The following is an 11365-nucleotide window of genomic DNA, read 5'->3' as shown; positions in this document are numbered from 1 at the left end:
GAAGCCAGGAAATCCAGAGTTCGTGTCCACTGGCGAGCTGTATTTTAGAGCTGGCGCTGTTTTCTCGTTGTTTACAACAGGTAATGAGCTCTAGGGCGCTCTAGAGACGACAGCTGTGTTCAAGCACTTTTCAGCGCCAGACTGTAGGCTCGAGGCTTTTTTTCAGTTGAAAAAAAAGGCTGTTGTAATGACGACGGTCGGTTTTTGGCAAGACTAGCTAGCTAACATTAGCTATCAATCTTAACTTAGCTAGTTAATCCGCAGTCTGCTAAAACGCGGCCCTCAGCGCTAACGTGAGCTGTCGGTATCCGGGCCAGTCAACCAGCTTCCCCAGGGCTGGGTTAGGGTTAGGGGTTAGGGTTAGGGTTAGGGGTTAGGGTTAGGGTTAGGGTTAGGGTTAGGGTTAGGGTTAGGGTTAGGGCTGGGTTAGGGTTAGGGTTAGGGTTAGGGTTAGGGTTAGGGTTAGGGTTAGGGCTGGGTTAGGATTAGGGTTAGGGCTGGGTTAGGGTTAGGGCTGGGTTAGGGTTAGGGTTAGGGTTAGGGTTAGGGCTGGACGCAGCTGTGAGCTCGGTCCAGCTACTGCACAGCTCGCCAGTGGACACACAGTTGAGTAGTGAACGCTCGTCTCTCCCCATGTAAAATTAATTAACCTAAAGAAGAATACTAGGCATACTCGAACTACTTCTTTGAGTGTAGACTTACTGCACTGTTTCACCATTCGCTCACAATGGCCATGAGGCTCTTTTGGCACGGGGATAACGCACACATGCAATACACGTGTCTGGCTGCGCATCATGAGGTCCGACATGGGGCCCAACACCGGGGCCCTGCTCGCTGGAACGAACACACACTCGTCTCTCCTGGGCAGACTGGAGTTAGGATGGGGTGAGCAGTAGTGTGTATTATAGGAACACACACTCGTCTCTCCTGGGCAGACAGGAGTTAGGATGGGGTGAGCAGTAGTGTGTATTGAAGGAACACACACTCGTCTCTCCTGGGCAGACGGGAGTTAGGATGGGGTGAGCAGTAGTGTGTATTGGTGCCACGCCATGATGGAAGCGTTACTCCCGACCGGCGTCCGTACCAGAGCGGAGTTTGTGACTGAGCAACTTCCTGCATGAACAGTCTTAAGCCTTAGTCATGAACAGTCGTAGTCATCACCTCCTGTGTATCATATAGGGTCTGTGTGTCCTACTTCATTACTGAGCGCTGACGCCATGTCTTCATGCTTCATGTTGAGTGAGTTATTGTTATTCTTGGGCACAGAAGCCGGTATTCTTTGTTGCTCTGGTCCACGGTGGCGGGGTGAGAGGGAGGTTTCCTGGTTTGGGATGTTTATACTGACTTTAAGTGTCTTGCTGACTAACATATGACACATCACTGTGTTGTAGACGATCTTCCCCCACAGATTCCATACCTAAGGGCATGACTAATATCCATAAGGTTTGTTCACATATACAAGCTAACCATACTCTATCTCTGATCTATTCAACATGATCAAGCTACTTAAACAAGTCATCTGATCTATGTTGTGAATAGAACAACTATAATGATAATTGCACCTAACCTCGATACTAACCTATGAGAATCCTAACCTTTAGAACAAGCTCTGACCTCTGTGGATTTAGAAAGTAGACGGCCTCCTGAGTAGAATAGACTACACTTCTACTGAGACACCAAGGATAGTTTTCTATGTACAAAGCAAAATGTTCTTGGCAATGAGAAAAATGAACTGTGATGAGCGCCCCCTGGTGGTGGACCCTGGTACATGTGTGACGTACGAACAAACAAACTTAAAGCAACTACAAGGACTTTTTGACCGGTTATAAAACAGTCTCATTTTAATACTGATGCCTCTACATTACCTACATTAGCAAATGCATCCATTCAGCGAGAAGATGGTCTGTTTCTATGTAGTTATTCTATAGATATCTGCTCAGCTGGTCGGGTCGACCAGAAAGGACGAAACAATGTATTTACCTGGTTGCTCGTCATCCTGACAAGTACAGTAGCATCGGTTTGCTGGCTTCCAAAACGAACGCTGGGCCAGAGATCTATACGACAGGAAGCCATGGCGCTCATGGGAAATGCAGTCATGCACATTGTCCTATTAAATAAACTTAAACTAAACTTTCAGGGAGAACACTACCGCTTTTGTCCACGGTGCCGCTGAAAACTCCTCGTAGCTGCTTTAATGCACACGGGTCGATGTGAAGTCAAAGATTAGGACATAAAAGTGTTGAGGGCATCTGAAGCTGAAAGGTTTGAGTTAGACAGGTTTGACAGTTGAACGTTGCTGTTGATATGGCTGCTTTGGCTGGTTCTGGTGTTGAGTTTCAGGGCTGTGCTGGAGAGTGTTGTGAGGCTCTGCTGAGCGGTCCAGGCCCGTCTGGTCCAGATTGATCCCAGCTGCGCTCGGACTCTAGAAACACATGTTTCCACCAGATGGGACCCAGAGGAGAGGAAGTGAATCAAACCGAACGTGGACTCGCCGATCGTGTCAAATGTGGCGTTTTCTGCCTCGGTCCAAAAACTGTGTTGCTGTCTGCCTTTCAGCTGCTCAGAGAGAGAGAAAGTGTGTGTGTGTGTGTGTGTGTGTGTGAGAGAGTGTGTGTGTGTGTGTGTGTGTGTGTGTGTGTGTGTGTGTGTGTGTGTGTGTGTGTGTGTGTGTGTGTGTGTGTGAGAGTGTGTTTGAAGTGCTGAACAAGACTATAACTCCACCATCAATATGTCACCAACCCACATATCATCATTGTGCTTCTGCCTTGGTCCTCAAGGGAACTATTGTAGTTTTATTTTGTGACAAAACTCAAAACCAGATGTGATGTGCTCCCCCCCCCCCCTCTCCCCCCGCGGCAGAGCGTACCAACTCCAAGCCCATCCTGACGGGCACCCACCCGGTCAACACCACCGTGGACTACGGGGGGACCACCTCGTTCCAGTGCAAGGTGCGCAGCGACGTCAAGCCCGTCATCCAGTGGCTGAAGCGGGTGGAGCCCGGCGACGAGAGCAAGTACAACTCCACCATCGAGGTGGGCGACCACCGCTTCGTGGTCCTGCCCACCGGGGAGGTGTGGTCACGGCCCGACGGCTCCTACCTCAACAAGCTGCTCATCACGCGCGCCAAGGAGGAGGACGCCGGCATGTACATCTGCCTGGGCGCCAACACCATGGGCTACAGCTTCCGCAGCGCCTTCCTCAACGTGCTGCCAGGTCAGTCCGCCCGCCTGGACTCTGTCTCTGACCACAACGCTGCGCTCCGTTTGTCTGGGAAGTATTACTAAAGTTTCACTTAGTTACACAGGGAGCTGCCATGTTGTTCAGGACTTCCAGAGCTAGCTGAGGGTAGGGGTGAGTGGTACTAGTTCACGAGCCGAGAAAACAAGTCGTGAGGAGCGTTCCAGTTCAAACTGCCAGTAGCATGGCGCCAATCACGACTTCACCAGCCAAATGGAACGCAGCATAACTAAATTCAATTTAACGTTAACATCGATGTTGTTGTGTATCTGTACTCTGCGGTCTGTTGTGTGTGTCTGTTGACGGCCGCTGCTTTACCTCCTCCATCTCCTCCATCTCCTCTATCTCCTCCATCTCCTCCACCTCCTCCACCTCCTCCATCTCCTCCATCTCCTCCAGACCCGAAGCCCTACCTCCCTCCCGTCCCCACGGTCAGCGCCCCCAGCCTGCCCTGGCCCGTCATCGTGGGCATCCCGGCGGGCGCAGTCTTCATCCTGGGCACCGCCCTCCTCTGGTTCTGCCAGTCCAAAAAGCGCAATTGCTCCGCTTCCCAGCGCCCGCCCCCCCGCGACCGAGCCCTCGCCCTCCCCCCCGGCCCGCTGCCCGGCGCCGACAAAGACTGCCTGGGCTCGCTGACCTACGAGGACTACATTACCCAGCAGCAGCAGCAGCTGCTCCTGGCCCAGGGGGGGCCCACGCTGGCGCCCAAGGTCTACCCCAAGCTCTACACGGACATCCACACGCACACACACTCACACGTGGACGGCAAGGTCCACCAGCACCAGCACATCCACTACCAGTGTTAGCCCCCGCAGCCCCAGCAGGGGGCCGTACGGTACGGACACTAGGACCCAGTTCAGCTACACACAACAGCCCAGCCCGTCAACCCTCCCCCTGCTACACACAACAGCCCAGCCCGTCAACCCTCCCCCTGCTACACACAACAGCCCGGCCCATCAACCCTCCCCCTGCTACACACAACAGCCCAGCCCGTCAACCCTCCCCCTGCTACACACAACAGCCCAGCCCGTTAACCCTCCCCCTGCTACACACAACAGCCCAGCCCGTCAACCCTCCCCCTGCTACACACAACAGCCCAGCCCATCAACCCTCCCCCTGCTACACACAACAGCCCAGCCCGTCAACCCTCCCCCTGCTACACACAACAGCCCAGCCCATCAACCCTCCCCCTGCTACACACAACAGCCCAGCCCGTCAACCCTCCCCCTGCTACACACAACAGCCCAGCCCGTCAACCCTCCCCCTGCTACACACAACAGCCCAGCCTGTCAACCCTCCCCCTGCTACACACAACTCCATACACAGGTACAATCAATGCAGTATCTCTTCCTCGTTGACATACTGAACCAGGCACACGACAGTTGCCTTTCCACCTACATACCAGCTGCAAGGCCTCGTGGGAATATCATTTTCACCTGAACGTCGCAAAGACGTTTATACTAAGTTATATATACGGTTAGCACATACTGCATGTACTGGAAATGTGGTCGAACTCGCAACCCTGCCGTTGCAAGTGCCATACTCCCAACACACTGAGCCAAAGGAGCGACAGAACAACTTTTTGTCGCAAGATATTTCACAATGGATACGATACACATTTGATAAATGCCTATACCGTTGTGCCCTTGAGCAAGGCACATAACCCCAACACTAGTGATGCTTGCTGGCCCTGTGCTCATGGAGGATGCCAGGGGAGAGGGATTAAGACAGAAGAGACACATTTCAGTCGCTCCTGTGATAATGTAATTAAAACAAATAACAATCCTAACGAGCCTGCGGAGCAACGAGCCCTGAGGAGAGCAGCTCTATGGCTACGCCATGACTGAACTAGTGAATGTATACAAGTCCTCTGTCTTTACCTCAGTGAAAATGCTGGCATTTCTCTATGACCTCCCCCTCTCCTCTTCTTTCTCCTCTCCTTTCTCTCCTCCTCTCCTCTCTTCTTCTCTCCTCTCTCCTCCTCTTCTCTCCTCTCTCCTCTCTGCTCCTCTTCTCTCCTCTCTCCTCCTCTCCTCTCTTCTTCTCTCCTCTCTCCTCCTCTCCTCTCGTATCCTCTCTACTCTTCTCCTCTCTCCTCCTCTTCTCTCTTCTCCTCTCTCCTTCTCTCCTCTCTTCTCCTTTCTTCTCCTCTCTCCTCTCCTCTCCTCTCCTCTCCTCTCATCTCTTCTCCTCTCCTCTCCTCTCCTCTCCTCTCCTCTCCTCTCCTCTCCTCTCCTCTCCTCTCCTCTCCTCTCCTCTCCTCTCCTCAGCTGTTCTGTGCCAGAGGAGCAGACGGGTTCAGGTGGACCCCCCAGGTGTGATGTTCCCGTTCCCCCCTCAGCGCTCGCCTCACAGGCCTGTCGCTCAGCGCCTCCCAAACTGCCTGCAGATGCCTGTGTGTCGGGTCAGAGATAATAAACACATGGCCGGTGGTCTGGAGACGCGGGGGGAGAGACGCTGTGACGAGCACAGAGAGCACAGATTGCGTTTTGTTTCCTCACTGGTTCAGATTACCTGCAGAAGCCTCGGTCGTAGCTGTTGCATTTTCTCCTGTGAAGTAAACAGGAAGACGTGTTCCTTTCTGTTCAGTGGAATAGAGAGGAACTGATCTCCCAGCCCCGTCCACAGAGGGAGCGCCATCCCCCGGTTCCTCACCATGTTCCAGCTACACGGCCAGGCCAGCAGCTTGGCCCAGCCTGGTTCAGACTGGATCAGACTGGGTCAGCCTGGGTCAGCCTGGGTCAGCCTGGGTCAGACTGGGTCAGCCTGGGTCAGACTGGGTCAGACTGGTTCAGCCTGGTTCAGCCTGGGTCAGCCTGGGTCAGCCTGGGTCAGCCTGGGTCAGACTGGTTCAGACTGGGTCAGACTGGGTCAGCCTGGGTCAGCCTGGGTCAGCCTGGTTCAGCCTGGGTCAGACTGGTTCAGCCTGGGTCAGCCTGGGTCAGCCTGGGTCAGCCTGGGTCAGACTGGGTCAGCCTGGTTCAGCCTGGTTCAGCCTGGTTCAGCCTGGGTCAGACTGGGTCAGCCTGGGTCAGCCTGGGTCAGCCTGGGTCAGCCTGGGTCAGCCTGGGTCAGATATAGTGTGGTATCCTATGTCATCGTGACTGTAACTAAGAGCTTATAGTAGATAGTGGAATTGATAAGCTGGTGGTGCTACCTAGCATGGCCTAGTGGAGGCGCCAGTCACCCCCGAGTCTCTCCTGTGATTGGTCTGTTCAAACGGACCCATGCCACGTGGAGGGCCTATCACAAAAGGACACAATGCCCACAGCTCATGGACACAGTCAAGTTACAACCGATTGCAAATATACTTTTCATTCTTGAATTCTCAGGTGGCCCTCTCGTTTTTGGACTGTGTGGGTGTGTTTATTAGTCTGACCACTATATGAAACTGTGTAATAATATTAATAATATGCCTTCGACTGCTCATGTTTGTAATGACATCCTTTTAGATGCTTTTTAGGGTGGAAAACTTCCCAAAAACCAAAATACAGTATGTTCTCATTCTCTCATGTTCTCATTGCTGTATTGTCTGTGAGTTTTGCAGTCCCAGTAATGTGTGTTATGTGTCAAAGCTAAGGACTGCCAGGTCACCTACTCATGCACTTATCCCAGGTCTGTTGATGAACTGTTGTTTTCAGCTCTCTGACCCCTCGATGACCCCTCGATGACCCCTCGATGACCCCCACCACACCATGAGTTATTGTCAAGATTCTAAAAATGTATGGTGTGATTAATTTATTTTATAGAGCAATATTTTGTTACTCATACAATTGGGCATTAAGTAATTGTTTTGATCCAAAAAGTAAAGAGCAATTGATCAGTTGATGGCATTTTTGTCATATAGTTACAGTGTAAGCTATGTAGTAAATCATTGTGAAATATTTAGATGTGCTGCTCAAATACGTATACAACACGTTATTGATCATCTTTGTACACAACACGTTATTGATCATCTTTGTATTGACAATCTCGTACAGTCTGTCGTCTTTTAGGTTGAAATTTATTTTTGTCACAAGGAAACATTTTAATCATTTTACCGATGCCATTAAAGTGAAAGTCAATCATCTTTGATTCTCGTGGCTGAACTTTTATTCAAGAACATAATGTGAAGTGTTATTTGAACTAGAGACGGTTCTGGGAGAGCGCAGACCTGCGGAAGGTTCTGAGAGAGCAGGATGTGTTTTATTGCTGAATTCGTTGGGTTGGGAGCTTTCGGCCAGTCTGAACCCCATGTCTGTGTGACCTTCACATGTTGAGATGGCCGTTTCAATCCCCTCATTGACAATGAATGGGGGGGACTTTTCACTCCTGAGCCCAAGTCCAAAAGAAGAATGGAGGTGAATGGGTGGCGGTGAATGGGTGGCGGTGGACACGCCTTGTGATTTGGATCCGCTCCAAAATGTGTCTGGTAGTTTTTGCGTCATCCTGCTAACGGACATGCGTAGTCTACGTACAAACAAACAAACAAACAAGCACACCACCAGAACAGTACCTCTCGCTCTGTGCTTTTGCTGGGCCGGAGGTCAAAATCCCTATCAAGGTCAAAAGAGTTTCCATGAGCTTATTTGAGCAGCGTCATTGCGCCAGAGAGAGGGCGTCTTTCCTGCGTCCCTCTGGGTGCTGTCAGTGTCTGTGCGGTAGAAAGATGATGGATGAATAAGTGTTGCGTGCGGTGTCGGGGCTGGGAGGGTTAGGGTTAGGGTTAGGGTTAGGGTTAGGGTTAGGGTAGGGTTAGGGTTAGGGTTAGGCTAACCCTGTCTGTGCGGTAGAAAGATGATGGATGAATCAGTGTTGCGTGCGGAGTCGGGGCTGGGAGAGTTAGGGTTAGGTTTAGGGTTGAATCAGTGTTGCGTGCGGAGTCGGGGCTGGGAGGGTTAGGGTTAGGGTTAGGGTGTTGCGTGCGGAGTCGGGGCTGGGAGAGTTAGGGTTAGGGTAGGGTTAGGGTTAGGGTTAGGCTAACCCTGTCTGTGCGGTAGAAAGATGATGGATGAATCAGTGTTGCGTGCGGAGTCGGGGCTGGGAGGGTTAGGGTTAGGGTAGGGTTAGGGTTAGGGTTAGGGTTGAATCAGTGTTGCGTGCGGAGTCGGGGCTGGGAGGGTTAGGGTTAGGGTTAGGGTTGAATCAGTGTTGCGTGCGGAGTCGGGGTGGGAGAGGCTCTCAACACAATGACTGTTCAGCCAGAGATGACACGGGGCTGGGCTGTTGACAGACACCAGATCACGGCTGCTCGCTGGAGGAAGAGGAGGAGGAGGAAGAGGAGAATGGGAGGAGCTGACCACCAGGGTAGTCTAGACTGGAATCTGCTGCCAGACTATTAGTGTTCTTAATTAGTCTATTGACAGTATGGAGGGGGGGGGTCTTAATTATATTCGGCTACACATGATTACACACTAGCAGAGGACATATTTCAATGTTAAGTGCAGCTAAACAGATGTGTGTGCTTAGTTAAGCGTGCGAAGCCTTTTCACCAGATTCCTGCGCGGTTGTGTCAATACCAGCTGTGTGTCAATTGTGTGTTGTTGGGAAACAGTCCAGGGTGTGTGTGTGTGTGTGTGTGTGTGTGTGTGTGTGTGTGTGTGTGTGTGTGTGTGTGTGTGTGGGCGCTGCTTCTGCTTCCGCCCCCACAGAAGAACACGGCAGGTGAACGAGGCGGCGACCATGAAGGACACACCTGGGAATACCTGTCAGGTCTCTGTTTGCATACCTCCCGGCTCACATGGTCCGTGCGCACAATCACAAAGAGGCCCGTTCAAAACAAGGGGGGCGGATCAAAAACATAAGAAAGGCTGAAAAAGAGGCAACGACGCTTCTCTCCTCCTCCCCTCCCGAGTGTGTTTACCCTCGCCCGCGAAACAGCGGGGATGCGGAGTGAGAAGAGAAATGTGCGCATGGGACGAGGGCCAGGGCCTTTAAAGTTATAGGACGAGGGCCAGAGCCTTTACAGTCTGCCATGGAGCCGTGACAAAAGAGGCCTAATCTGGTGTGTTGTCTCTCGGCCCTTTCTTTACACATCCTGCCAAGCTGGCTGACGGGGAAGGAATCTTTCCACAGCGCCCGTTGACAGCACTCAGGCATGAGATGGAGCCAGCCCCCTTCAAAAGGGCCGGGGATGCGGGACATCTGTGTGTGTGTGTGTGTGTGTGTGTGAAAAGGGAGAGAGAGAGAGAGCATGCATGCATGGGTGGGTCTGCCGGTGTGTGTGTGTGTGTGTGTGTGTGTGTGGGGAGAGGGGGGGGTCCACCACTGCCCTCACCCTTACCTTTTCCCTGTCCCCCATAGAGCTCCTCAGACCCCCCTAGAGTCGCCCGTATCCATCCTGGTAAATGCAACAAGTGCAGATCCCTATCTCCCAAAAGTTCAAACGCCTGGAGATAAAAAGGGACCGACATGCAAGGTGGTTGAGTCTAAACGCGAGTGGACGAGATCGCCGCCTGCTGGTCGCTGCTAGAGTGATGCCCGAGGTCAGAGGTCGAGGGCTTCTTCTTTTACCCCTGCAAGTTTAAGATGAAGACCCCACGTCTCTTATTGAGAGCAGGCTTGTTTACTAAAACTGTCTGTGACAATATGTGAAAACTGGAGCAAATGATTCAAGATTCCTTTATTCCTCTCATGTAGGCTAACGTGCGGTGATTCATCACATGTAATGTGCGGTGATTCATCACATGTAATGTACCGTGTTCAGTCACAGTGAAATGTTGCTGCCGGCTCCAAGATCATGCTACAGATAAACTCTAATACTCAATTCCAAATGACAAATTTACAGTTACAATTTACAAAATTACAATTTTACAAATTAACAAAAGAAATAAGTAGGCTACCCTTTCTATAAGTATAAAATGATCTTGGATGGGATAGATCAGGGAGTGTGTGAATTAGGAGGCCTGCATGCTGTATGGATTTGAATACACAGATAACCCCGGGGGGGCGTGGCTGAGACACAGATAACCCCGAGGGGGCGTGGCTGAGACACAGATAACCCCGGGGGGGCGTGGCTGAGACAGATAACCCCGGGGGGCAGATAACCCCGGGGGGGCGTGGCTGAGACACAGATAACCCCGGGGGGGCGTGGCTGAGACACAGATAACCCCGGGGGGGCAGATAACCCTGGGGGGGCAGATAACCCCGGGGGGCGTGGCTGAGTTATACATGCTGAATGGATTCAGATGTTTGAGGGGGAAACTGACAGAGTTGTAGAGCCGACAATCGCTCCCCGCTGTCTCAAATAGTTTTATTTTCCTTTCTGGGATGACAGCGCTCATTTGTACACCCTGGGGCCATAACACACACACACACACACGCACACACACACACACACACACACACACACACACACACACAGCTAGAGAGAGAAAGAGAGAGGGAGAAGTCAGGAGGAGAGGAGCGGAGGGGGTCAACGGAAAGACAGGAGGGGATAGAGACAGAGAGAGAGAAATGAGAGAAAGAAACAGGAAGAGAATGATGAAAGACACGCGGAAGGAGCGCTGATCCACACGGGTCTCCAGCACAATGACAGCTCGCCTGGGGCAGCGCTTCACCTCAAGGACAGGAAACCTTTCTAAACCCGGTGAAGCTCAGAAGTTCAGGCCCATTTCTTCCGTACAATAGCGTCTCTCCGCACCTGAAACCTGTTAAATGAGGACAGGGCTGAATGAGGACTTTTCACAGCCATGAAGGACGAACCGACATGGCACACGTTGCTCTGGGCAACCAGAGAGAAACAGGCAGAAGCAGCAGCTAGTCCAGACAGGCTGGGAGTCACTGATCTATCCCTAACCCACACTACAGGTCAGAAGTGAGGTCTGTTGGTAGGACGGTTGTAAACGGCCTGTAATGAGACAAATGTGGTCGAGAGGTCAGATTGATCCCGCCCCCGGGGAACACGTCTTTCCTGCCTGCTCCTCATCTGCGGGCTCCATGATCTGCCCCAGACAGCATTTTATTGTTCTAAAAATGTTACCTATAATGTTTTCAGGGGGACGTTTTCTTTAAGTTCTCAGGATGTTCAAGCAAAACATACTCTTAAAATATTCTTAAAATGTTTTGGGATAACCTTAAAATGTTGAGTGACATTGCTAGAACAAGAAGGTAGAAGGCCTACCCTAATGTTCCTGAAAATGTCTCAGTG

The 11365-nt window shown here is 51.6% G+C and overlaps 1 protein-coding gene across 1 annotated transcript; it reads left to right on the top strand.

Annotated features, from left to right (window-relative positions):
• Window positions 1-1727: 1727 nt before the first annotated feature.
• fgfrl1a (fibroblast growth factor receptor like 1a) lies at window positions 1728-5248 on the top strand (the record flags this gene model as incomplete). The annotated part of the gene is made up of 3 exons (XM_084450998.1): window positions 1728-1764; window positions 2860-3213; window positions 3637-5248. The coding sequence occupies 3 exons, from the start codon at window positions 1728-1730 to the stop codon at window positions 4041-4043; spliced, it is 798 nt and encodes a 265-aa protein (XP_084307124.1). The 3' UTR covers window positions 4044-5248.
• Window positions 5249-11365: the final 6117 nt, after the last annotated feature.

Source organism: Borostomias antarcticus (genome assembly GCF_949987555.1).
Source record: "Borostomias antarcticus genome assembly, chromosome: 16".
NCBI classification, from domain to species: domain Eukaryota; kingdom Metazoa; phylum Chordata; class Actinopteri; order Stomiiformes; family Stomiidae; genus Borostomias; species Borostomias antarcticus.
This window is presented reverse-complemented; position numbering and strand designations above follow the sequence as displayed.